Source organism: Vicugna pacos, chromosome 27 (assembly GCF_048564905.1).
Source record: "Vicugna pacos chromosome 27, VicPac4, whole genome shotgun sequence".
Classification (NCBI taxonomy): Eukaryota; Metazoa; Chordata; class Mammalia; order Artiodactyla; family Camelidae; genus Vicugna; species Vicugna pacos.
In genome coordinates, this window is record NC_133013.1 from 27026444 (window position 1) to 27054043 (window position 27600).

Here is a 27600-nt window from a genome sequence, read left to right on the forward strand (position 1 = left end):
CTACAAGCTCCATTCTAGCATAACCAACCCTCTAAGAGAAATTTCTTGATGAACCCTGTAAAGTTACGAAAGTGAGAGAGGATGTTTATCTGATTTCCCATTATAAGCCATGTGTTTATAACTGCTAAATTAGGTACCTAAAAACCTAAATATAAGTGATCATGATTTTTAAGAGCCTTTTATTTTTAAAAGTTCATTTTCCTGATCTTTACACTTATTCTAATGCTAAAATGCAATTTTATGATAAAAAAATTACCTACTAGCCAAATGATGCCTCATGGCAGCATTATTTTATATGCTTTTGCAGTGAGGGAGTCGATGGTGCTTTGACAACACTGGTGAACAAGGGAGGCAGGGTCTCTGACTCTGTAAGTATCTGGGTTCTCAGTGATCAGCCCTCCAGGCTCTCTGGTGTTAACCCCTGTGATTCTGGATACCCACCATTTCCTGGCTCCACAGCTCTCTTCCTTTCCTATTACTGTGGTTCAAGCTCTCATTATCTTCCATCGCCAATGAAAAAAGGGCCTCCTAACGGATTTCTTATCCATCCAACTACTCAGCATTAGATTTCTAAAATGCAAATCTTGGGGATGCCTTTCAATTGCCCACAGCATGAAGCCCTGACTCTTGGACCTTCTATACCCATGCAAACCCCTGCGGGACTTACCTCTGGGTATAAGAGCTGTCTCATTTCCGGGTATTCTCCAGCTTGCACCCAAAGTTCAAGCAATGTCTTACTGCTTGCACTAAGCGCAGGACCTATCCTGTTGGTGGAGTTTTGTCCGAGGACAGGGGATTGGGGGCAGTTACTAGGCGATTATCAACCATTAAGAGCCCACACCGGAGGCAGCAAATGGGACGCCTGAGGCTTGCTCTGAGAAGTGCACATTTTCTCCCCAGCCATAAGTAGATTCCATTTTTGTGACCTCGTGATGCCTCCTCCAGCGGAGCCACCGTGACTACCTAACTCCAGCCCCTTGCAGCCCCACAGCATTTCACTTCACAAGGACCTGCGGTTTTAAGCATCCACGTTTTATGCTTCTCAAGTTCCCAGGCCGAGGTCGTCCTTCACCTCCTGGCGGGCCTGGCGACTTCTTACTCCGCGTTCGAGACTCGGGAAGGTCCCTGTGTCGCTCGCCCCCGCGGGGCGCCTCGGGGCCCCACTCGCCCGCACTCGGGGCGTCTACCCTCTGGCGCGCGCGGGGTTCTGTGATCGCGGGCGCGGCATCCGCGGGGGGGCGTCAGCCACCACCCCGGGAGGCCGGGGGGCCGCCCTCACCGCGCCACCGCCGCAGCCCCGCCTGACCCGGGGGGCGGGGGGGGCGGAGAGTCGCCCTCGCGGCGCCGCTTCCGGCCACGTGACCCGCCGATCGTCACGCGGGCGCCGTTCACCTGACCGCGCGGTCACGCGGCCCGGGCGGCTGCGCGAGGGGAGACCGGCGGGTCATGGCGGGCCCCGCGCTCTGGTTTCCGCTGCTGCTGGCGGCAGCGTCGGCCGGCCGGGCGGCAGCCCTGTGGCCGTGGCCGCAGTACATCCAGACCTCCGACTGGCGCTACACCGTCTCCCCGCACGGCTTCCAGTTCCGCTACCACGCCAGCTCGGCCGCCCAGGCGGGCTGCTCGGTCCTGGACGAGGCCTTCCAGCGCTACCGTGCCGTGCTCTTCGACTCCGTGGCTTTGCGCTTCCCCTCCCCCGCGGGTGAGTCCGAGTGCCCGGCCTCGCTCCCCAGACCTCCGGAGACACCCCTTGCCCCACCCTCTGGTCTGGCCCAGCCCTCTAGTCTCCGCTTCCGCTTGCCCCTTTTCTCCAGGTGTCTTCTCGGCCTCCCCGAGGATTAGTCCCCCATCTCCATTCACTGCTTCACTTCTGGGGCCAGAGCTTATCTGGAATCCTGCCCTCGGGCTCTGTATGTGACCAAAATGTCTGCTCTAAGACCACCGTTCAATCAGGATGGCAAGTTACTGAAAATACTGGGCCAGTGGACATCTAAGGTGATGCCTCTGACCGTGTTCAAGTGTCCAGGGTCCTAGCGAGGCTGTGACCAGGGCTGGGGAGAGGAGTCCAGAGCTGACACCCAACATTGGTAAGACACTGTATTTATCTAGGAAGTACATGAAAATATCTGACACGTAGCTTATCAGGCAAATGTTTAAACTGTGAGAGAAAACATAGAACACTTCCATAAAGAAACGAGTTTTGAGCAAGCTACTTAAAGTGAGGTGGTGGATGTAACTGGCCAGGACCGAAAGGAGGGTATTCCAGGAAAGAAGGAAGGCTTGAGCAGAGACACAAGGGGCTATGATTGAGCTCAAAGTGCTGGGCTGGTGTGTGTGATGAGGGTGGGGGCAGGGGAGGGGTGGGGTGGGGGAGGGTGGGATTGAAATGAAGAGTCGGGAGTGCTTTGGGTATGGGTTTCATCTGAAGTAGCAGGTGTGGGCAATTTTCTTTGAGGCAGCTGTTGAAAGATGTGTTGGAGGATTATTATTTCATAGCAAATTGATGAGTAGAGTCGTGAATAGAGAGTCAGCCACGCCAATAAAAGAAAAGTTCTACTTTATGGGCTTAAAATTTAGAGTTTTCTTGAAACTCTCCTGGAACCCAGATCTCTGGTTATGCCGTGTAGGTGTTTGTGGAGGGAAGCTGTATTTACGGGTGGGCCATGTGGTAACGTCATTTTGTCTCATGTTTCAAGTATGCTTAAATTGCTTTCAAAAATGTTCTCATTTGATATATAGAATTAAGAGTATTTAGTTAAACAGGTGGCACTTAGAGTGTGACGGATGATTTAGGGAAAGAAATGGCATCCAAGGTAGTTCTTCACTGGTAAGCTGCATTAAGCTCTTAGTCCTCCTCTGACGTCCACATACTTCTCTGAATTCTTCGTGGCATATAATAGAATGCCTCGCATAAGACTGGCGCTCAGAATATGTTTATTTTGGTATAGAAAATTTAGGGCCTGACTTAGATCTGTCATCTAATTGGTTGGTATGTGCCTCTTCCAGTGCTGGGCACTCTGGTGGTTACAAGAAAAGTGTGTGACCTGGGCCCAAGCTTTGCAGTCCAATTGAGGAAATATGAAGCAAAAGACACAGTGTATTATAAAGTGCCGAAAAGATAGTTAGAATGTTTACTACTATTATATAAATTAGGATAATCCCTATACTTGTAAATTAAGCCTTTACTTCCATTGCTGTAGGACTGTGGTTTAATCAAGAAAACAGAAATGGGGAGGTTATGTGACAATGGTGTGCTATAAATTCCCTAATGAAAGATTTAGAGGCAGATAAACTAAATAAAATGTATTTTCAATTTATTGCCTTCCTGTAAATGAATTTGCTCTGTTAGTTGATGGCTCTTATCCATTGAGAGAGAACGGAACCTGATTTGGATAAACATGACCAGAGACAAGACAAGTAACTTCCTTCTCTGTTCCTCCTACGGAGTCTTCTCTTGAAAACACAATTTCCTGGAGAAGCTTTTAGAAGACTTGAGCCTTAATCCTTTTGCTGCAAAAACGAGGATGAATCTGTGGAGAAAAGCAACATCCACAAAGCCCAGACCATAGTATGTTTCTCTGTGGGACTGATTTTGGTCAAGAAAACAACATACGCAAGTTAAAACGTAGCTAAAGCTCTCCATCTCCTTTCTCCAAGTAACTTCCTTGGGTTAGTGTTTTTCTTAATGCAGCACAACTTGTGGTTCTGAGCCTGAAATTCAGTGAAGTTCACTCTTTGGTTTTCTTAAAAACAAGTCTAGTGTTAAGGTTCAACTCCATTCTGAAGTGGCCTCCACGGTCCATTCATTGTAGTCCATTAATTGGTCAGCGGTCTGTCCAGGTGTTTGGTGTTTGCCCCCGTCTCTGTAGTTGGCAGGTGCTTCTGCCAGCAGGAGGGTGTGTGCTGCAGGCTGCTGAACCTGCTGAATGGAATTATTCTATGCTCTAGATACTCGAATGACCTATTATTATTAAGCCACATCCTGTTTGCAAATTAAAGATCTGTTTATTTGGGATTGCACCCATCTAATGTTGCTCCATATACTTTTGGGGGCGCTTAATGGAGTTGATAAAGCCCCGGTAAAGTGGCTAAATCCAATTATGTCATTTGACTGCATTCTTCTTTGCTTTTTCCTGAAACTAGTTGATTGAAGTCGTAGCCTTTAATGGTTGTTATAAAGTTCCCATCCTGTTCCGGTGTTCACACGCACATCCTTGTGAGTTACTTAGGACAGCATTGTCCCTGAACAGAATAATTCCCACCCCCTTCCCCAGCCTTTTATTCTAGAATGGAAGGAAGATTATTGTATAAGTATCTGGATCCTTCTGCTGCCATTATGAATATTTGATTTGTTCATCCTCAGATATTAAACAAGTGACCAAGTTAATAAGGGGCATAGTTCATTATAATCTAAATCTCCTAGAATACCTCCTTTGGCCATTCCTTTTATAACTACTCCTGGAACATGGTAGATACTTGATTATTTGTTACATATATTAACTTAGAAGGACTACTTTGTATGAAAAAAATCGTAAAAAGTCTTCATGGCTTTGGTTTATTTCTAAGACCATCAAAAAGGAGATGATTTGTGGGTTTCATTTAGAACTGCTGGTCTTTCCTTTCAGGTTTCAGAATGGGAATATTAGAATGTGACTCCAGGGAAAGGAGGATCACACTATGCTGTGGTCCCGGCTCAAGCTGCTCTTAACCCTTCCGCAGAATGGGAATGCCTCCAGGGGTGGAGGAAGGAAACTGACAAGGAGCAGCTGGGCTGGGGAGGGAGCGCAGTGCCGAGCAGTTCTCCACTCTGACCCGACTAGCTGCTGTGCACACTTTAACCTTTCCGGGACAAGGACAAGGCAGAGTCCTGCGGAAGACCTGATTGCCAGTCATATGTGTTTTTTAAAAGCAAAAGAGGAGAAACAACGCAGGAAGAGAGTTGTGTAGTAGTTACTTTTCTTGTGAAAGGGTATGTGGAGGATGGAGGGCTGCATAAGGAGGAGAAATACAGTTATCCCGGAGGAACGGGTAGCAGGAGCTTGGTTTTTTGGCGAGGGGCAAAATAATTGTGCTCCATTTTGAATCCCCAGGCCCAGATTCGCTTGGCCTGCAGTCCTCAACCAGTCTGTCTTCTCGCAACTCTTTTTTTTTCTTTGTTACTGAATCATAAGGCTTTTCCAATAGCCCTGGCTGGTGCTGAGCCCAGGAAGCTCAGTTTGACCAAGGTGTGTGAGTAGTCTGGACCTGGTGTCTGAAGGGCTCCAGTCTTCCTTCCTGGAGCTGTTGTTGCCAGCCCACCCCACCTTGGATGTTCTGCTGGAAGACCCCTTTACAGTGGAGGACTTCAGGTCTGGAACGCGACATAGTCAGGAGTCAGCCGGAGGAGGTTTGCTGATCACGTCTCTTAACTGTGGGCCTTTGGCAAATCGCCTGATTTGCAGGCACCAACTGCTACCTTTTTTTTTTTTTAATGTGGCTTCATTCCAAGCATTTCTGAAGATAAGGAGTTACTGATGGAATACGCATAGAAGGAAGAACTTGATGATTTTAAAAATGAAACAAAATAAAAAGTCTGAGCCTAGAACTGCCCTTCGTCCTGTCTCCTTCCACTGCACGTTCTCACCTCCACACAGAAGAGGGAAGCAGAGCGTCGGAGGGTTTTGCCAGTTTGATGCCCTCTTTTTAAATTTGTTTTTGTCTTTAATAGCAGGTGTGGGCTTTTTTTTTTTTCCTTACAGTCTTGCTGGGGCATGTTGTCGATTTCTTAGCCTGTTAAAGGCATAAACCTCAGTCCTTTTCCTATTGATACGTCGACTGAAATAAGAATGCACAACGTGAGGGCTGTGAGTTTCAGTTTTACTGGGGGGCTTACTGAGAACTACAGCTCAGGAGACAGCCCCTCAGATAGGTCTGAGCTGCTGCTCTGAGGAGGTGGGGGAGGTCAACATGCATGTGGTTTTGGAGAAGGGGGACGTGCAACCAGGCACACCTCCCTGTAGAAGGTCACTGCTAGTCACGAGGAGCAGGTATCTCAGTTCACAATTTTAGTGCTTTTCTAGATATGAAAAGATGCAAGACGTTGGGGTCATAAAATTTTCTCCTGAAATTATTGAACTACCTGCAGGCCTGTTCTGCCGGTTTTCCTGGGGCACGGGGCGCCTCACTCCTGATCTTTGCCCTGAGCTCCTTTCAGGCTGTGCTGATGGCCTGCAACTGCAGTGGCCACCTGCCCAGTCCTTGTAGAGCCCGAGGGCGAGTGACATTCTTTAGGTGACAGTCATACAGAAGGAAAGGAGTTTTACTGCCCAACCAATACTTCTTTTAGAAGTGAAAGAGGTTACTCTTATGTTTCTGCATTTTCCTAAACTTCCTCTGCTGGCCCTGGAAATAAGTGGTAAGATTAGAGGCTATGTGCCTCATCAAGCACGTTTACAACTGGATGAGAAGCTTTCTCCCACCTTTGTGGGGTCACAGACAAGGTCAGCTGAAGAGAGGACGCTGGGTCTGTGGAGGGCAGAAAGGCGTATGTGTGAAGGATTTTCTGTTGTGACAGAGAAATGCATTCGCTTTTCTTCTCTCTTCCTGGCGTTGGTGAATAAGACCTGTTACTGGGTCAGAAACTTCTCTCTTTTATTTCTCCCGCATCTGTTTTAAGCTTCTGTTATTGCTCAAGCTCCCTGGCCACACGCTCAGCCACGATCCCTGGCCAGCAGAGGTGGCTGTCATTGTGTCCACATCTCGCGGTTGGCTGTGGCCTGGCTGTGGGGTGGGGCTCGCTCCTCTGAAGTGTGTGCTCAGATGCAGGAATTTTGGGCTCTTGTCCACTCGGGTGTCAGCAAGCAGCCTCCTCTCCTTTTGTAAAGCGTTGGGTTGGGAGGAAGGGAGGAAGGGTAGCTTACCAGGTACACTGTGTCCTAGATGGAAAGTTTAATAACTGTCCCATTCAACCTTGTCCTGGTAATAATTAGTACTAGGATCCCCCATTTGGGGCTTTTGTCTTTTGCCTAGGGCCACAGTCCTAGTCTGAGGCAGATTCAGAGTCCCAAGCCCATGGCCCTTTTATATATTGAACTGTCAGCCTGTTTGCTGTGCAGGGCGGCATCACACAGTAGTGGAGCCTTCAGGCTCCTGTAAGAAGCTTGTGGGGGGAGGGTATAGTTCAAGTGATAGAGCGCATGCCTAGCATGCAGGAGGACCTGAGTTCAATCCCCAGTGCCTCCGTTAAAAAAAGGTAATTAAATAAATAGACTTCATTACCTCCCCCCAAAAAACAAACAAACAGAAGCTTATGGAAAGCCCTCGGGGAAGCTGCTCCTCTGGTGTGGTTATCCCGCGAGGCACCCTGCCCCTGAGCTCCTCCAGCCAAGTAGCGAAACTGACTTTTTAGGAAAAGGGAAGTAGAAAGTAGAAGGAAACTAGCTTTTATTTAGTATCTGACACTTACTGCGTGTCATGCCCTTTCATCTTCATAGCAGCTCTGTGAGGTCGATGCTACACCCACCTTGCAGAACTGAGACTCAGAGGTTAAGGAACATGTCCAGGGTTACACAGCTGTGGGGTGGAGCAGATTCCCGTCAGGTCTGTTTGCCAAGACTTTGCTCTTTTCACTGTGCAATCTGGGGGCGGTCTACTCATAACTGACTTTACCAAGCATTATACCAATAGCCACCTGGAAGACTGCTGGCCCCAGGTAGGATGAAGCCGTGACCACACTCTAGTGTTAATTACTTAATATGATAACTTCTAACGTCTAATTGCTGTAATTGTTAGCACTCAAGTTGTAAATATTTTGATCCCTGGGCCCATTGTTACCAGATTCCAGCGCTATTTCTGGCTGGCTTCCTCCCTTCCACTCATCCTTAGTACAGGTGGCATTTATTAGGCAATTATAATTTGTCAGTAGCGCTGGTCCAGAGAATATTAATGAGCTGCCCCTGTCCTCAGAGACTTTGCAGTCTCATACTACAGAGCTGCAGCAGTCAAAACAGTGTGGTAGATTTGTGATTTAGCGACCTGTATATATTCTGCAGTTCACAAAGACAGGGAAGATGGTAGGAGAGTAAGGGAAGGGGTGAGCAGGGAAGGAGAGAGATGGCTGAAAGGTTAGAGGCGGGTGAGAATTATAAAAAGTCAGTTTGATTTTGGACACTTAGCCGTACGTATTGAAGCTTGAGAGAATGGATTGGGGCGCCTCTGGGGACGAGAAGAAAAGGCGACCATGAGAGGGTGCGGAGGAGGATGTCGTTGGGCAAGTGCTAAGCCATCACGTGGGTTGGTTCTTTGAGTGCTGCAGTCACCGAGGAGGATAGCCAGCCTTGAGGTGGAGAGGAAGGCGAGACTAGGATCCAAAGTCTTGGGTAAATAAAGTGACCAGTAAGTTGCAGTGTCATGACAAAGAGAGGCTCAAGATTTTACAGCTGAACGTATGAGCTACAAAAGAGGCTTTTTTAGGTGGTGGTTTTGTTTTCCACTTGATGGTAGAGGATGGATGGCCTGGGGGCAGCCCCATACCTCAACCCCGGGTTGTGAGAAGGAGCACAGTATAGGGGAAGCAGTATTCCGGGGAGGGCCGGGTTTCCGTCACAGAGGAAACAGACCAGACCGAGGATGTCGGTAGTTAAATAACCATAAACTAAGATTCCAGCAGCCTTGCAGGGGTGGGGTGATGTGTAATGCAGGTGGTTGGTGGAGGAGGGGGAACCACCTTTGTAGGGATGGGAGTGTGGGCCCCAAAAATGAGCAGAGGCGTTTATATATTGGGCAGAGTGATAAAAGATGAGAGCATCTACGCCGTGGTGTATTTCCATGACTATAGGTTGCCAAGGAAGTAAGTCCCAGAGACAAGCAAGAGTTCGTGTATGCATGAGAATTTAACATGCGATAAAGGAAGCGTTTCCGATCAAAAGTGAAAAGACGTTTTAGTCAGTAAATATGTAGGGATGACTGGTTATCCATTTGGAAAAGATTTAAATCTTTCCTTCATGTCAAACACAAAAGTAAGTTAAAGTGTATTAAAGGTCTAAAGACATGCCACGAAACTATTAGAAGGAATTGAAGGAAACAACTTAGACGGTCCCAGGGCTGAGGAGGCCTTTCTAAGCAAGCCAGTAGCGGAAACCATAAAGGAAAAGACTAACAGATTTGACTGCATACAAAGTAAAGCAAAAGAGTCCGTAAGGGTAAAAAGTAAAGGACAAAATGAGGCAAATATTTGCAGCCTTAAAAGACAAGGTTAAAATCTAGAAAGAGCTCTGCAAAAAAGTACACAGAGTATGAGGGGTGAGTACAAAGCGGTGCTCAGATTCAGTCATTAGTAAAGAAATGGACATTAAAACAATGCTGTGTTTCTTTATCTGTCAGGCTGGCACAGATGAAAAAGAATTCAGATGGTCTAGTTTCAGAAGGATGTGGAAAGATGGGCCATGGTTCAGATAAATCAGTACAGGAATTTGGGAGAGTAATTGGCAGCACCAAAACTAAAAACTTTCATATCTTTGGCCTACCATTTCCACCTCAGAATTTTCCTACAGAAGTCTCTCACAACCACTTAAAAAGAGAATATATAAATGAATACTTACTAGAGCATTGTTTATCATATCAAAAACTTAGAAGCATTCCCGAATGTCCACAGAGAGAAGGACTTAGAACGTTTTTTAGTTTAAGTGTATCTGAAAAATGGAATTCTATTCAGCACTTCCAAATAATGATGTAGATCTGTATACACTGGCATGAAAAGATCTGCAGATCATTTTGGTAGGTGGGAAAAAGTTATGAACTAAAATGTGTGAGGATCTCATTTTTATTTTAAAAATTAATAAATCTATGCATTTACAAGATTGGAAAGGCTGTGCGAAATGTTAACCAAAGTTATCTCTTAGGACCTAGAATTACAGGGAGGTGCTCTCCTCCCAGTGGGGGGAGGGAGGAGAAGGGGGACGGATTAAGTTTTTATTTTTTCCAGATTAAGTTTTAAAAGTAGGGAAAAAAGAAAACTTTTAAATGCTTACAAAAGAAGACGGGATGGAGCGCATTCAGAACTCACCGAGGGGCTAGATCGATTGTATTTCTGAGCAGGTATTAGTGGTTTCTGGAGGCTGAGGACTCCTGGGACTCTTGGGAGGAGGCACCAGGGTCCAGACTGCACGGAGCAGCCCCGTGCACGGTGCCCTTGTGCGCTCGCTGCTTCCCAGGTTTGGAATGCCTTTCCTGCTCTGCGTAGCGGGCAAGCCCAGCTCAGGGTTCAAGGTCCTGCTCAGAAGCCCCCTGCAAGGCTAGGCCTCCCTCTCTTTCGGAGGCAGCTGTTGTATCTAATATAGCCCTTATCATGCTGTTTTGTAATTGTTTGTATTTGTGTCTCCCCCCAGACGGTGAGCTCCTCAAGGGCAGGGCCCAGGGCTCGTTTTCCTTTTTAACTGCCCCAGTGCCTAGCGCAGCTCCTGGTGCACAGTAGGTGCTCTGTACACCCTGTTTGGAATGAAGAAACGAGTGGGAAATGAATGCTTCTAAGGCCTCTCATGAGGCCAGGTTTGGAGAGAGGAAGCCTGGATACCACGTATATGAAGGTGGGAGGGGGAGGGAACAAAGCGGGTTGGAGAACCAGTGTTGTCCCCAGCGAGGAGAGTGGCGGATCGGAAGGGGTGGGACCGGGCCACAGGCTGGGTTCACTTTCCTAGTTTCCACTCCAGAAGTCAAACCAGATGCCACTCTGTGACCAGAATGAGTGGTGTTTTCTTCATGCTGCTAAGATTCTGTGCATTAAACCATTAAACCCATTGATATGATGGGAATGTTTTGACTCAGGGAGGAGCAGGGCTGGCCAAGGGAGCAGCTATTATGCACTGAGATAAAAACATAGTTTTCGGGTACCTGGGATGCAGGAATGAGTTCTCCCTTCAGGAGAAGTAGAAAGACCTGGATCTTTTTGGATCTTTGGATCTCAGAGTCTTCAGAGCGGTGTCTGAAAGGACACTTCCTGGATGCCTGGGTGTCTTACCATTCCCCACCCCAGCCCCAGAACTTCAGAAATACTAGGTTTGAGTGTATAAAAGTAATCTCTACGTTAACTATTTGCCATTTATACCCGATTATTGTGCAGCACATTCATTACATATATATAGCATTAAATATGCATTTAAAAAATTCTAGCATCGTTCATTTTTTTTTCAGCAAACATTTATTGAATGACTACCGTGTGCCAGGCACTGGGAATACAGACACTGAGATTGGTCCCTGCTGTTGAGGAACTCACAGCCTTGGTGAGGAGACAGACAGATAAACAGCATATATTAAGATACCTGTTATGAAAAATGTCTGTGTATGTTGCTTCAGATCACATAGGAAGGTCTCTTAGGAAAGGGTGGGATACTGACAGAAACGTTTTAGGAGAAGAAAACTAGGGCTCTTTCTTTCTTTCTTTCTTTCTTTCTTTTTTTAGGGCTGTTTCTTAATCAGGTGAGGTACAGAGGCAATGCAAAGTTTGTTTCAGTTGGAGGAAGTGATATGTGCAAAGAAAAAGATGGAGAGAACGTGGCATTTTCAGGGTTCTGTGACGAGTCCACGGTGCTACTGAGAGTTCCTGCATGGGGGCAGAGAAGGACGAGGCTGGAGCTCACAGAACCATCCAGTGGATTCTGGGCTTCATCCTGAAAGCTGTGGGGAACCGCTGTAGGGTTGTCAGCAGAGATCATCAGAATCTGATTTTCACAGTGAAAGATCACAAAGGATAGTAGATTGAGATGGGATACACATGGAAGCCTGGAGATGGGATATACATGGAGCTGGGAGGCTTTTTGTGGTCGTCCAAGTGAGAATTCATAAGAGGCTGGATTGAGGCATTGACCCCAGTGGGGTGGGAGGTTGGTGATGATGTTCAGAGCTAGTAAAGATGTTGTGGTTTTAACGCTTAGTGGGGTCTTTCTTTTTTACTGTTGTAATCTCGGTGCCTAGCACGGTGTGTGACGTGCAGTAGGCAGTCAGTAAACGTTATGAGTGAATAAACTTGTGATCAAGTCAGAAGGACGGGAGGAGGAGGTATCTGGTCAGGGTAAACCGATAGTTGGTGCTTTCATCAAACTGAGAGAGAACGGGAACGGGAATGAAGGCTTAGTTCAGTTTTGTCTGTAAGATTCGAAGTGCTTTAAGTGGAGGTGTGTGCTTGCAGAGCTCCCGAAGGGCAGGCGTGGAGAGGCAGGTTTGAGGATCATCAGTCTGGCGTGGGAGTGGGTGACACTGTCCAAAGGAGAAAAGGAGATGTCTGCAGCCCTGGGGAACACCAGGACGCAGGGGTGGGCGAAGGAAAGGAGCACGAAGAAGCATGTTCAAGGAGTCGGAAGGGAAACCAAGACAGCAGCGTCCCTGGAGCTAAGGGGGTTTAGCTTCAAGGTCAGGGATGTCAGGAGGTCCCAGAAGTGAGTGGTCAGTGGGATGCTTCCTCTGTGCAGCAGGGATTTTTGTTTTGATTACTGCTGCATCCTCTACACTTAGAACAGCTGGCACAGAGTAAGCACTCAGTGAATAACTGCCGAATGAGTGGACGAATGATTGAAAGGGATCCCTTGAATTTAGTGGCAGAAACACAGGCCCTTGGTGAAGGCCCTTTCACAGGAGTGATGGTGAAGGAAGCCAGGTTATAATGGACCGAGAGGTAGACAGGAGGCCAGGGAGGGGCTACGAGGAGGACTGAGGGTGACCGATTCCATGAGCACCTCCTCTGTGCTGGGTGCTGAGCTAAGCACTTCACACTCATTAACTCCTTTAATCTTCTCAGCAGCCCAGTAAGGTAGGTCCTGTCACGATGACCATTTTACAGATGAGGAACCTGCAGCTCAGAGGGAAAGCACCTTGCTCAGTGCCCCGCAGCTAGAAGCATTAGAGCCACGACGTGAACCCGGATCCGTCTGACTTTGAAATTCAGGACCGAGCTGCCCCGGCTACATTTCCTCTAGGGTGTCTTTGTGACCGGAAGGAGGGAGAGAGAGTGACTGAGATGACGTGGAGTTGAGACCAGGGGGACTTGTGAATGCCTTAATGCTGATGGGAGAGAATCAGCAGAAGGAGAAAGTTTGAAGATTTGGGAGAAAAGGAAGCAATTTTTACAAGAGAAGCCTGAGAGCGATCCAGATCCAGAGCACGTGAAAGGAAACCCCGCCCACTGGGATACTTCTGTCGGCGGGGTTGAGGGGTGGGGGGGAGGGCAGGGGCAGATGGGCGGGGACTCCCTCTGACGGTCAGCTGAGAGAAGGAGGTGATGATCAGATTAGGACTTGAAGAAAGTGGCACAAGTCTGAAATCGCAGCTGTGGAGACTGAAAACGGGCAGTGGTGGAGAAGGAGATTTTCAGGACGGCATCAAGGGCCCAGCCAAGATGAGACCAGGATGAGGTGCATGGAGGCAGGTGTCCGCTTGGTCTGGGCGGAGGGCTTGCCCACCGCACAGGAGAGAGGACAAGTCGCTGGGAGTATCGGCTAGATTGTGTCTGAGGCGATGGGTCATCACGTGGAGGGCGGCAGGGAGGGAAGTGACGACGGGAGAGGACCGAGAACAGAAAGGAACCAGAATGATCGTAGCACTGGCATCTGGGCTTTTCTGGTGAAAGGGTCTTGGGTTGCCCTGTTCTCAGAGTCCCGCATCCAGAGCTCACCTGTCTGTGATGAATAGGATGACTTGTGCTAAAAAGGGGGGTTACAGGGGTACAAAACTAACAGTGGGTGTCTCCTTAGAGAATGAACTGAGGAGGGGGCCAAAGATAACTTTTTGCTGTTGTTGTCAACACTTCTGGGCTGTTTGAATGTTTTTAACTTATTAAATTAAAAGAAAAATACAAACTTTTCAGTGAACCGGAAGAAAAGAGCAGGTTTACGTGAAGGGGCGATGAAACAGGAGGCGGTGGTGGTGGGACGGGATCTGTCCTGGCTCCGCGGACGAGTGGCTGGACCCTGGTCCCTCCCTGCCATTGTTTACTGGGAGGAAATGGGAGCCCTGAGACCTGCTCAGCTTGGCAGCAGCAGAACCAGAACCATCCCTTCCTGGTCTCCCAGCTCAGTGCTGTTTCCCGTGCTGCTCCCTGAGCCCTGGGGGCCGCAGACTTTTCCGCTGTCCCGCCCGGCTCAGCGAGCGTGCCCGTGATGGCAGGCTGGTCTCAGTTCTTCCCCGCAGCGGGTGTGGGCGTGTGTGGAGGCCGCCGGCCCCTGCCTATTTCCTGTTCCCTTCAGAGCAGCAGCCTGGAGGCGGAAAACCGCAATGATCTCTATTTACATCCTTTTAAATGACCCAGTGTCCCTCCTGTTTTGCCAGCTCTCACATCACCGCCTCCCCCGGTTCTTCCCCCTCAGAGCTGGTTTAAGGAGCAGCCACGACTCTGTCTTTACCAGCCCAAACCCACCTGAGTCACTGCGAACGCTCAGGACAGACTACCCTGAGCTTGCTGGCCGGGGGTGGAGGCATGAGCCTTTAAATTAGTGACATTGTTCTAGGGAAGAAATCCTTTCATGTTCATCAGATCTTCAAAGGAGTCTGTGACCTTCCTTTTTAAAAGACCACAAATTTAGAGAATAGAGTGCAGGTGTGTTTTAGAAAAACAGAAATATAACAACAATAATCTGATGTTTTCTCGTCTTCCAAGTAGCAGTTGAGGTAAACCTGGTCCTTGAGCAGCCTCTGTCGTCATCAGGACAGGACGGTGGCAGCTGCATGTGAGCTGTGATTGCTCCTGTGATTGGTAGATGGAGGCCCAGGGGACTGACACTGGAGCTCAGGACTCTGCCCTTTTTTGGATGCCCGCCTGGGTAGATGTGCACGTGAGCTCTCCACACAGTGATGCTGGGGCTCTGGGGTGTGTGGGGTGGCAGTGGGGACAAGGGGACAAGGGGTGAGGGGCTAGTTTAAGGAAGGATATTCTTTTATAGTTTTTTGACACCTGCCTCCCAGTGAAGTCCTCCTTGATCTTTGGGATTTGCAGAGATGGCCTGTCTGCTTGGGGAGCGTGGAATGGCCCTGCACATTCTGCTTTGAAGTGGTCTCTTTCCTGAAAGTCTAGTTGTGCTTCTATGTTGTGGGTTGAGTTTTCAGGGTTTAGAATGGAGGTGGGAGTTGGCTTGGCCCAGAATAGCCTCAAATTCTCTTCTCCCCGCAGGGTTCAGGCAGGTGTTAGTGCGGAGCATCAGGGTGTTCACAGGGAGGGGAAAGAATGTGTTTGCTCATCATGTTGGGCAGAGTAAGGCCCCTCATGGGCTTGCTTCTCGGCAGACCTGAGAGCCGAGATGCAGCCGTGTGGTGTAGCAATCAGGAGGTTTGAGCAGGCTTCCTTGAGGTGGTTCAAGGCTCTTAGGTTCCTCCTGGAACATTTGGGATTCCAGTTTGGTTCTGAATCCTCTTTCCCTGCTTTCTGCCAGACCATCCTACCCCTGACTTTGTATTTCCATAGACCCCATGGATGTTGTGGTGTCAGTGGGGGTGTGTGTGGCTCCAGAAAGAGGGTAGAGAGAGGGAGTTCACTGAGGCTCAGGCTTGGGGCTCTACAATCAGAACCACCCTGAAGGTCATGGAAGAGAACCCGTGGGAGGGTGGGAAGAGACAGTACGTTAGTGTTTTGGCTCTGGCTTTTATTTTTTTCTGCACAGCGTGGGATCTGTAGAACCATGTGGGATGGTATGTTGGCTCCTACTGCTGGGTGACTGTTGGGCAGAAGCTGCCTTGGACAGAGAGCCTGTTTGGGAAGAGGAAGGAAGGAAGCAGGACGGAGCACCAGCCAGATCACCTCAGGCCGCCTCCGCAGATAGGGTCCTCTTGTCATCTGCTTCACCTGCCCATGTGGGCTCCTGCGCAGTTGGAGAGCCTGCACCTGAGCCCCACGAGCGGTGCTGCTGCCAGGGCCAATCTGCGGCGGCATGGGATGCGCGCGCCGGCATGAAAAGCTGTCCCCTTCCTCAGGAAAACCTGCCAAACAGTGTGTTTGCTCCGACATAACTGATGTACATCATGGAGTCGCATAAGCTCCCCATGTGGTGACAACCAGTAACGCAGTTTGCAGGTCAGCAGCTCGCCTGCAGACCGCGCTCTGGGGCCGCGTGCAGCTTGGAAGCAGTGCTGAGGTCTTGGAACCGCGTGCTCAGCTGCACGAGCCCGAAGGAGCTGCCGCCGCTCACCCGCACAAGCCAGGGTGGCAGAGGGCACGGCCGAAATGGACAAGGGGGCAGGTGACTGGGCGGTGCCTGTGCCCAGGGCTTGTGCCCTGTCCCCTTCCCTCTTACCACAGGCATCCAAGCTGCAGGGACTGGAGCTAGGGGCCCTCCTGCAGGGCCTTGGTTTTGCCTGTTACTTCGGTGGCCAGTCAGCCACACTGAGTTTACCTGTCCTTGCAGAACGGCATACATCAGAGAAGAATTCGTTGGTTGTCCTTGTTGTCACTGCTGGATGTGACCAGTTTCCTTCTCTGGAGTCGGTGGAGAATTGTAAGTACTACCTTGTTCCCTGTTCTAGAAGAGCAAGCACTGGTTCGGAGCCATAACTCTGGGTGGCCTGGCCTAAGTTCTGTTAAGAGATCCTACCCTGAGGAGAGAAGGCGTTTTCAGCCATTTGAACTGAGAGGAAGCCAGGTCGTTAGTTTTGTGGCTGCCACCTGTCTCCCCTGAGCAGCGGCATTTGGGGGCTTCTCAGTCTGCAAAATGAACATTCAAGTCTTAGCTTCTTCCTCACATTCTTGACAGAGTAGCTGAAGCTTGGAGACAGAGGGGAAGGAGGCTGATTTCAGAGGCTTTGGGATGTCAGAACTTGAACTCACCCCTCCAAGCATCCCTCTGCCCTTCATACTTTCAGCTAAATCTTGGCAGAAATTCGTGTTTCCGGTGGGAAAACTGACCCACAAGGCGAGTAGTGCTTTGTCCCACGCTCCTCACACAGGGCCTGCACTGGGTGCTGTCCTGGCCCAGGCCTGAGTGCTGCCCTGCTTGCTCTGGGAATGTCTCCTCTTTGAAAGAAAAAAAAATGTGACCTTCTGATTTTTAATCCGCAGATTTACACAGAACATGTGCTTGTCATCTGAGAGTAGAAATCCTTAACTAGTTGGGGTCATTTCTGTCTTTTCAGATACCCTTACCATCAATGATGAGCAGTGTCTCCTCCTCTCCGAGACTGTCTGGGGCGCCCTCCGAGGTAACAGGATGGGTCTGATGCTGGGAGGGAAAGAAGGATGATGTGGGGAGTTTGGCACTGGTTGGATGTGGGGACAGGACTCAGGGCCCAGCGAATACCCCGGCTTGAGGGAGATTGCTTTATGGAGACCAATTGGAGTGTTTCCCCAGCTCCCCAAAGGGGGCATCCTCCTTACAGCTTGTCACTGGGAGTTGCCAGGTGTCAGCCTGTGCAGGGGCAGCCTCTCCCCTGGGCAGGTGCTCTGGGGAAGCAGTGGGAGACCCTGCAGGCTGATGTCAGGTGCCAGCAGGGGACAGGCAGCTGGGGAGAGGGGCCTACTCTGCCAAAAACACTGCCGGCTCAGGTCTCACTAAAGACACATGATTAGAGAGGTTCTTTAAGAAGGAAAACTAGATCAAAAGAAATAGATAAATGTTAAAAAAGAGATAAATATTCTGCAGCCAATTAAGCCGACTGTGCTCTTTTCCCCATGGGAGCGCGGTGTGCAGTGGCTGCAAACAGCAGCCTCCTTGGTTGTGTATGCAGCCTGTTGCCTGTACGGGTTGCCCTAAGGGACCTTGGAGACAGCCCTTTCCAGTGGACGTTCCTGTCCGACATGCTGTCCCCACTCTAGGCTCCAGACAGGCGTGTGGGCTGCCTTTGGAAAGCCCCAAGGCACAGTGGCCAGGGTTCGTATTGGCCAAGTCAGCATGTCTGTCCGTGCCAAGCTGCAGCACCGGGAGCATGTGATTGAGGCCCCGCATGGGGCCAAGTTCAAGTTCCCTGGCCGCCAGAGGATCCACATCTCCAAGGTGTGGGGATTCCCTAAGTTTAATGCGGATGAATTTGAAAATACGGTGGCAGAAAAGTGGCTCGAGCTGAATGGCTGTGAGGTACACCCTCACCATGGCCCCCGGACAGGCGACGGGCCCTGCGCTCAGGGCGCCGTCGCGCTTGCCCTGCCTTGCTCATGCCTCCCAATGAGTCCCACTTTCCCTCTTTCTTTAAAAAAGGAAATAGTGGTAAAATGTGTAGAAAGCTGTTATTCTGGGAGAAGACGAGGGCTTCGCCAGCCAGCGGGTGAGCGGCCCTTCCTCTTGGTTTACTGAAGAGGTATTTGGTCTCTAGATTCACACTTAGCCAAACACCTCTGCTGCTTTTGGTGAAAGCTCTGCCAGGGAGTGCGGAGGGAAACTCTCACGGAGTCCCAAGCCTTGTTTTGGTTTGCCTTTATTCCCTAGCTCCTCCTCCCCTCCTCTGTTCTGGAGAAACAGCGTGCCGGCTCGACTCCCCTTTCTGCCCTCTTGTCCTTTTCGTGCGGGTGCTAACGATGAGTCAGGTTCGGGTAGGGTGAGACCTGGGACTCAGGGTGCTCGGCTTCAGGCAGACTGGAGAGAAGCAGACAGGACACCGGAAGTTTGCCTCAACTGAGGTGCTGAGTGACCACGAAGCTCTCGCAGATTCTTAAATTCTGAATATTTGAGACTCTGGGAATCCTTCACAGGGCTGCTGCTGGGTTCTCAGAATGGGGCCCCAGCTATTGAGAACGCCCAGTGCTCTGGGCTCAGCCCACCTGCCCCTGGGCTTTGCCGGAATCTAGGAGTCTGTGTCCAGGGGACTGTGTGGTCGCCCGCGGTGTTTTCTGCTGTCACAGCTCTGCTGCCTGTGGCTGGTCCTCCTCTCAGGCTCTGAAGGGGGAAAGTGGGCGCTTTTTGTCTTTTAGGTCCAGCCGTGGAGCCACAAGTCTGGTCTCACTGAGCTTATGAAACTCAAGTTTATGAGCACGTTCTCGTGATTCAGTCTGGGAGCAGTGACAGGGCAGTAGACTGGGGCCCCCTTTTTCTCAGGTCACTTAGCTCCTGATGGGCATTATCCACAGACAGCATTAACCCTTATGAGCTGGCTTGTCTGTGCACACATCCTGTTCTTGTAGGCACACATCGTGGTCTCTCCTCCTAATATCCTTGGGAGTTCAAGGCTTAGGAAATACGGATGAAGAGGCACGTGAGTTGGTGTGTTGCTAGGAGGGGCACAAAGACCCCTTGCACTGCCACCTTCCAAAATAAAACATGGAGTAAAAAGTAGTGGCTTCCTGCTGTCTATCCCCTTTTAATAATTGTTGAGAAGTGTCAAGCTTACGCTGCATCTGCTTTCACCGTGGCCCAAGGAGTGTGCTCTGCCACGTGGGAACCTGACAGGTGGCTGCGTCTCTCTCTCCGCCTGCCTACGTCTTCACTCTGCCTCTCTACCTCCCTGCAGGTCTGGAGACTTTTAGCCAGCTTGTTTGGAGATCTCCAGAGGGCACGGTGAGTGTGAGCCCTCAGAAAGGGCTCCTTTTAAATCTCTAGGGTTTGCTCGCAGTGTTGAGACTCCTGGAAACTTCTTATTTTGCCTTAAACAGAATCCTGGTGGCTTGAGATGGCCCTCACAAGAGTATATAAGGAGATACAGGTAGAAACTGGTTTGGTAGATTTTGCCAATTGGGATATAAGTCAGTTCCCCTGAATCATTATTTAGTAATGACCTTGAGCCCACACTGCCTTCGGGGGCACATTGCATTGCATTGAAGAAAATATTGTCAGGGAAAATCTAGGTTCTGTGGGCTGAGTTGTATGTGGGTCAGCTGTATTTGGCTGGCATGCGACAGCTGCTTTCTGGACAAGTACCTGCTTGTGGTCATTAAAGTAGAGGTGTGGGCGTTCGTGGAGATAGTTACCATGCAGAACAGTCACAGGTTGGCTTTTCAGGGTCTTGGAAGATGTTCCTCACCCCCCTCCACGCCATCCGCGGATTCCCGTGAGTTCCCTTTGAATCCTGACATGGTCAATGTTTGGTCCACACAGTTCTTCATCAACAAGACGGAGATTGAGGACTTCCCCCGCTTCCCTCACCGGGGCTTGTTGTTGGATACATCTCGCCATTACCTGCCTGTGGCTAGCATCCTGGACACTCTGGTACCCAAGCCTTACGGCCTTCTTTGCCCTAAGGGTTCCGGGGTAATGGGACAAGGGGTAGACCAGGTGCCACATTCCCAAAGAGTTTTAGAGAGAATTTAATGTAACTTTATGAGCTCCTAAGAAAAGTGTAAAAGACGGCCTGCTCCAGGACTCAAAAAAATAACGGAAGTGATTTAAACCTACCGCACTGGCTACTGAGGACCACTCAGGCTGTCTCCAGTGGCGCAGGAGGGGCTTTGGGGAACGGGCTTCTTTGACAGAACAGAGCTAACTTTAGTTGGGACAAAGTTGTAGGAAAGAGATGTTCAAAAGCCTTAACGAGGGGTGTCCCGAACAATCTTGAGTCTGATAGGCAGCTTTACCTGACAGCTGCCAGTCTAACTCATAGATCTACCTTTCCGTTCCTTCTCTGATGGAACCAAAGAGGTGGGCACACTCACCAGTCTTGGCATCTGGGATTTTTGGGTTGTGGGGCTGCTGAACTCACAGCAGGCCTCACAGTTTGGATAAACTCTAGTCAGACAACCCAGAATGAATGTCAGGAGGAAGTGTTGGTCTTCAGAGTGTCGTGGGGCTTTTGGAAGACTCCAGGGTACCACAGAGCTGCAGCCCTTCTCCCAGTGCGCCTGGAACTTGCCCCAGACAGAGGAGACACTGCTGCCGTCAGCCGTCTTTGGATGTGCCAGGCCTTTCCCTTCCTTCCGTCAGGCATCTCCTACGGGAAGGTCTGACAGAGACCCTGTGAACACTTGGCAGGAAGCTGGGGCAGGTTGAGCCTGTTAGAGTGTACGGAGCTGCCTGCCAGTCTGCCCAGCTTCCCAAGCTTGGGGCTGGAGCTGGAGGACTGGTTCTAGGTTCACAGCCTGTGCTCTGACCTACAGAATGTCATGGCGTACAGTAAATTCAACGTGTTCCACTGGCATCTGGTCGATGACTCTTCCTTCCCGTATGAGAGCTTCACTTTTCCAGAACTTGCCAAAAAGGTATGTCTCGATTTTGTCCAGACCACATTTATGGCTTGAAGTCTGAGCCTGGCTGCGGCCCTGCTGGCAAGGACACCGGCTGGTTTGAGGGACGCATTCACATAGAGGGAGGGCACTGGGTTTGGAGTCAAGAGACCTGAGTTCGAGTCAGAACTATGCCATTAATTTGCTCTGTGACCTTCAGGAGATAATTACTCCCGGTCCCATTTACTTTTTATTTATTTATATTCTGTAATCTGGGCATAATACCTGCCTTACTCGTCTCACTGGCATCCTGGCACTGAGGTGAGACGACAGATGTGATAACTTGTGGGAAGTGATAAAGTCCCTTGAAGAGAGCCCCTGATACCAAAGGGCTGTGGGTAGGTTTCCTGATGCCCGGGGAGTGCTGAGCACTTTGAGTGTCCTCTCCTCTGCTAGTCTTCAGGAAATGAGATCCTGAATGGTGTCCCATGCCTTTCAGGGGTCCTACAACCCTGCCACCCACGTCTACACAGCACAGGATGTGAAGGAGGTGATTGAGTACGCGCGGCTTCGGGGTATCCGTGTGTTGGTGGAGTTTGACACTCCTGGCCACACTCTGTCCTGGGGACCAGGTAGGAGTAACGTCTGGAGCTGGAGGGCATCCACCGATTCCCGGCAGTGGGGCTGTGGGGTACTGGCTCCTGGGTGCGACATACCCCAGCTCTCCTTGGTCTCTAGGAGAATGTTTTCCATCAGCTTTTCCCACTGGGAATTTAGATAGGCGGAACTTACTTGGGCGAAGGAGGCGCCTTCTCATAGGAGAACACCGGCAGACTGCCCCCCGACGTCCTTGTCTCGGCGGCACCCTGGACTGGGAGAGAGATGCTGGCTCGGCTGGGTCGGGCGCGCTGCTCTTCTGCCCGGGGGCTGTGGGGAGAGCGGGCCATGGGGGAGCGTGTGGGACAGTGGTCTGGCTGTGACCCAGTCCCGACTGCATCTGGCTGTGGGTATATTTGTGCTTCTCTGTGACTAAACGCTTCTAGTTCCCAGTGTCTGAGTGCCTGAGTTTTCCTTCCTGTGTGCCTGCTGGCCTTCCTCTGTGTGACAGCACCGTCGTGGATATGACTGTGTGGGGTCTATGTGTTATGACGCTTGTGTGGGGTTCTCTTGTGCCGTAGGTGTCCCTGGATTGTTAACCCCTTGCTACTCTGGGTCCCACCCCTCTGGCACCTTTGGACCAGTGAACCCCACTCTCAACAGCACCTATGAGTTCATGAGCGCATTCTTCCTGGAGATCAGCGCCGTCTTCCCAGATTTTTACCTTCACCTTGGAGGGGATGAGGTTGATTTCACCTGCTGGTACGAGCCCTGTGGTCTTCCTGCCCCGGCCTGAGGAACCGCGTACTCAGAATAGAGATTAGCCCCGCGGAGGCTGCCTGTCCCCGTGCTCCTCATCTGTCCCAGTCCAGACGGCTCGGGTCTGCGGCCTTTCCTCTCTCCACCTACGAGAGGCCCTGCCTGGTTTTGGCAAGGCTGCGAATGTGAAGCTCTCCTTTCCTCCTTTCGTAGCCTTGGGATACTTACAGAAAAACCAGCTCCGGGCACAGAATTGTCTTGGAAAAATCAAGACGGGGAAAAATAATCCCTGCTTTTGGCAGCCTAAAATAGCCCGGTTGAAGAGTCTGAGGCGGACGTACGATAGAGTCTAGTTAGTGTTAAATTGTGAGGCCCCGATCCTCAGATCTGCTCATCTCAGAAGAGGTTGATGGGCTTCTCGGGGAAGCGGGTACTGGAGCTGGGTCTGGGGAAACAGTGGAGAAGAAAACACGGTGTGGACACAGGGGCAAGGGCGGTGGCAGACGGAGCGCTCGTACACCAGGGGACAAGCAGGGTATGCCTGGGAGGGGGTTAGAGAGGGAAACGGAACCTGGGGTGTGGAGCCCTGCGTCCAGAGAGGCTGAGGACTGTTCTGTTGGAGAGTTTAACCTTGAAGTTCTTCAGGTCTGGGTTCAGCCTGTGTCAGCAGCCCCCTTTGTCTGACTGTGTTCAACCACACCTCCCAAATTTGGGGCTGCTTGAGACCCTCAGTTGATTGGTTTTTCAGGTGGAAAGAGGAAGCTGTGGGAGGCCAGGCAACTGGTCCCCAAGCTTCGGGCTTTGAGAATGTCGTCGAAAGAATTGATTCGCATTTTCTCTTGGGATTCAGGAAGTCCAACCCAGATATCCAGGCCTTTATGAAGAAGAAAGGCTTTGGTGAGGACTTCAAGAAGCTGGAGTCCTTCTACATTGAGACGTGAGGAAGGAAGGAGGGGGCGGGGCCCCTGGGGTCACCTCCTGCGGGGTCCTCACCTTCCCTAGCAGGGTCAGGACCTGCTGGACCACTCTCTGGGCCCCTGAAGGGGTGCTTTGACATGCCCTTTCAGGTTTGAAGTGGTCGGTTCCCAACTGGGGAAGACACTGCTCAGTCAGGAATGGGCCCGTAGCCAGGCGCAGCCCCTGGGCGCTGGCACCCGCAGCCCAGAGCCTGTGGATTGAGCAGACGCTCTGTTTACTCTCCAGGCTGCTGGACATCGTCTCTGCCTACAACAAGGGCTACGTGGTGTGGCAGGAGGTGTTTGATAATAAAGTAAAGGTGAGCTGGGGGTGGAGAAAAGGAGCCATTGCCGTACCTCCCTCTGGTCTCCCATCCTTCCCCTGCCTCTGCACGGACTGGTCCTCCTGGCTGGGTTGGCTTTAACGTTCGGGGTGCTGGGGGTCAGCTCCCCTTTCCCCTCTAAGAAGGTCGCAGAGTTCTGAGCCCTGGGCGTGGGTGTCAGAGCCTCTGTCTTTCCTCACTGTGAACTGATAAAGAGTTACTTCGCTGCTCAGTTACTTGGGGTTCCTGAGACTGGCATGTTGGCTTGGGTTTTCCTTCCTGCATTGTAGACTAGGACAGGTCTGGGAGCAGGGCTACCTTCTCCATTGTTGACCAGTAAGATCCCAGCTTCCTACTACTTGCAGGGGCCCTGCAGGAACCTGTCCCATCCCCAGAAGCATCTGGAGACGCCTGGACGTGGCAGCTCCTGTTGAGTCTCCTGGGCCCCTCTGCCTGCCTCCCTTGCTCACGGCCGGTGTCACGATCTCAGTGTGGACAGGGACGCCGCAGGACGGGGGGAGGAGGCAGCAGGGAGCTCTCCTGGGGCCGGTGGGATCCTCGGCCTCTGCTCCGAGCTTGGAGCTCAGTGGTTGGGTGTCACTGAGCCGAGGGCACTCGTGCTGGGCCTGCGTTGCTTGCAGAAGAACGTGGCCTGAGAACCTCCTCAGTTTCGTGCCGTCACCTCCGTTTGTCCATTCGTGACAGATTCGGCCAGACACCATCATCCAGGTGTGGCGGGAACAGGCGTCGGTGAGCTACATGAGGGAGATGGAGCTGGTCACGGGTGCCGGCCTCCGGGCCTTGCTCTCTGCCCCTTGGTACCTGAACCACATATCTTACGGCCCTGACTGGAAGGAGGCCTACACGGTGGAGCCCCTGGCGTTTGAAGGTGAAAGGCGGGAGCTCTCCTGCAGGCTGGAGGAGGCTGGGGGGCACAGGCCGGGAGGTGGGAGAGTCAGGGCCAGAGGAAACGGCCTCTCTGAGGAGAGGGCCGCGTCGGGGAGGCGCTTGAGGCCTGTGGTTGCTTGTTTTCCCTCAGGTGGCCCTGAGCAGAAGGCTCTGGTGATTGGAGGAGAGGCCTGTATGTGGGGGGAGTATGTGGACAGCACGAACCTGGTCCCCAGGCTCTGGTAAGGGCTTTCTGGGGACGGGGAGGGCTGGACGGTGGGCACGGGTTTTCCCTCCCAGGCTCAGTCCCGCCCAGACACCCCAGACGAGAAACGTCCTTTCAGCCCTGAGAGAGGGGCACTCGGTGTAGCTCCTGTTTGTAGGTGGCCTTCGCCTCCCACCTGACCTGGACGTTTGCCCCCCCAGCCCATCGGGTGTGTTGGACGGGGGTCGTTATCCACCCCCACTCGGTGGGTAGAGATAACAAGGCCTGGAGAGTGCCTTAAAAGAATGTTACTTTCAGGATGGCTTGCTCAGGATCCAGCCCTGAAGGGCATGGCCCCTGACGAGCCTCCTCTGTGAGGCTGCAGGCCCTCCCCAAGCCTGCTTGGGGTGTAGAGTTTACAGCGCTGCTGCCACTGGCAGTAACTGCTCATGGGGCCTTTATGAGGTGCTCTGGCTCCCACGTCTTTGAGAAGGAAGGAGGTAGGACCTCGAGCCCCCTCTTACTGAAGCTGGAGCCGGGCCCTGGAAGTCCCCGGGAGCCCTCCAGCCGGGCTGGCGCTCTGATCAAGGTGTTGGTCGCACTCCTTGGCCCTGAGCTAGTCCAGGGCACCTAAACAGGAGGCTGTGGGTGTCCAGCACCCCTGCTGGGAATCCAGGGCCCACCCTGGAGCGTGCCCCCTTTCCTGCAGGCCCAGAGCAGGGGCTGTTGCCGAGAGGCTGTGGAGCAACGAGATTGTGAGCAACCTGGAATCTGCCTTTAAGCGTTTGACACACTTCCGCTGTGAGCTGCTGAGGTGAGCGCCAGGCTGTGGGCAGGTTGGGGCTGAGGACCCCCAGCTGACAGGAAGAGAATACTGACAATAGCCAACACTTGTTGAGGCATATGCGTGGCAAGCCCTGTGCTCAGCCCCGTGCCGGCATTACTTAAGTGAATCTTCACCAGCCCTCTAAGGGGGATGTAGCTTTATCCCCACTGCAGATATAGGCGGCTGAGGCACAGAGCAGTAAAGTAACTTGCCCAGAATTGCTCAGAACCATGATTTGAACCAAGCTGACTTCAGAGTCTGTGTCCTTAGCCATGGCTGGGCTTTTATGGGTTCTCATGACACCTGTGCCCCTGTTGGGGATGGGCCTATGTAAGATGGTTATTTCCTTGATTCATTCACTGACTACGTCTTGAGAACCTGGGGAACACAGCCTCGTACAGGGCAGAGTCCAGGCTAAGAACCAAGCATGGGGGCTCTAAGCCTCAACTGTCTGTAATTTGCTGGGTGACTGTGAGCTAGTTCCTTACCATCTCTGAGCACGTAGCTTATTTGGGTAGTAAAGCAGGCATGCCTAGAGGTGCCCTAAGGAGATTGGTCAGGTCCTGGAACCTGGAAGGCTGAGGCCTTCCAGGGATTTCATGCCCACACTCTGTGCATGTCCTGGACAGCGCCTCAGTCCCCTGCTGCCTCCTCACTTGGAGCATTTTAGAACCGTTAACAGGCTCAGTAGGCCAGGAGCACTGGGTCCCCCTTGGGCATCTACCTTTTTTCTATGGGGACTGAGTTATTTGGGGCTGGGGCACAGAAACAGGCAGGTTAAAAGTAGGGAGGTGTTCCCCAAAGTTCCTGGGTGTCCCTACATCAGAATCACCTGGGGCACCTGCTCAGATTGCAGATTGTCGCGAGCACGTGGCCCCACCCCAAGCAAGACTCCGGGAGTGGGACCCCGAGGAGTCTCGGTGTAGAGATGCCCTGAACCGGGGGAAGGGGAGACTTGGTTGCGGTGGGAAAAGTTGCTGGACCCTAAAACTGACCCCCTTCTGAGGGGCTCATCTTGCCCTGTTTCTTCACGTCCTCCCGCAGGAGGGGTGTCCAGGCCCAGCCCCTCGGCATAGGCTACTGTGACACGGAGTTTGAACAGAACTAAAGAAGCAGCCCCAGGCTCCAAGGAGGGTGCTGGCCCTAGGCGAGCAGCAGCGGGGCCAGGCTTCCACTGCAGCCCGCCCGGGGTTGGAGCCCCTTGCCCGCGTGCCCCTGGGCCTGGAGAGGAGGGCACTGGTGCTGGCACTGGTGTCCGATAAAGAGTGACATGGCATTTTTCTATAATAAACATGGATTACCTGTGTAAGAAAAATGTGAGTGGCCCTGGGCTAGGCCTTCTGCTCCCAAGGTGACAGGGCCTGGTACCTGCTGCTGGGCCAGGAAGGAAAGCCTCGGTGCTGTCCTGCTCGGCCTGCGCTGTGGTGCCCCTCCCGCCCCGCACCTGGTCTGGACACGTGCCCCGGTCCTTGACTGGTCACGTCCCTCCAAGTGGGGAGACCACTTCGACCTCCAAGGCTTCTGTATATGGAAGAAGACATTATAGGGGACCACAGACGTTCTGGGCAGTGGCAGGGGCTCCAGCCCCAACCTGGTTTCCCCCCTGCAGGCTCACAAACTTCCCTCCTGTGGAGGGAGCTTTCCTTCTGCTCTGGGTTTCTTGTTACTTCAATTTCATGCAACCATTATTAAATATTGACCACATACTAAGGTCTTGGCACTGTGGTAGGTGTTGAATTTGAAGGACTTAGTCTCCAGAGGCCCTGGTCATTTCCCAACATACTAGCAACTTCCACTCCTCCCCCAACCCAGTTCAGTCCAAAAGCATCTTCTCAGATTTGATGGCACAGCTGAGACCATGAGAGGAAAGCCCCTGGGGGACCAAGAGCTGGGCCTGTGGCTCTGGAGGAGGATCTTGGCCCAAGTGACCAGTTTTCCCCAGCAGGAAATGGCCCACTGTGGGCCCAGACTGCCCCCTAGTGGTTTCATGTTCATAAGCGATAGTGCAGCCCAGAGGC

General features: G+C 51.6%; 1 protein-coding gene and 1 non-coding gene across 3 annotated transcripts; both read left to right on the top strand.

Annotated features, from left to right (window-relative positions):
* Positions 1-1376: 1376 nt before the first annotated feature.
* Positions 1377-27292, top strand: HEXA (hexosaminidase subunit alpha). Of its 2 annotated transcripts, none has more exons than XM_072951092.1 (14): positions 1377-1699; positions 16356-16445; positions 17080-17145; positions 19384-19430; positions 19968-20078; positions 20963-21064; positions 21528-21660; positions 22207-22387; positions 23235-23321; positions 23588-23660; positions 24369-24552; positions 24703-24793; positions 25466-25570; positions 26627-27292. In XM_072951092.1, the coding sequence occupies exons 1-14, from the start codon at positions 1447-1449 to the stop codon at positions 26688-26690; spliced, it is 1587 nt and encodes a 528-aa protein (XP_072807193.1). In that variant the 5' UTR covers positions 1377-1446; the 3' UTR covers positions 26691-27292. The 2 variants fall into 2 exon arrangements, with proteins under 2 accessions (XP_072807193.1, XP_072807194.1); XM_072951093.1 differs by lacking the exon at positions 1377-1699 and adding an exon at positions 1955-2084.
* On the top strand, positions 17580-17714 carry LOC116285860 (small nucleolar RNA SNORA70). Its single transcript, XR_004195602.1, has one exon. It is a non-coding gene; the product is annotated as a small nucleolar RNA SNORA70 (small nucleolar RNA).
* Positions 27293-27600: the final 308 nt, after the last annotated feature.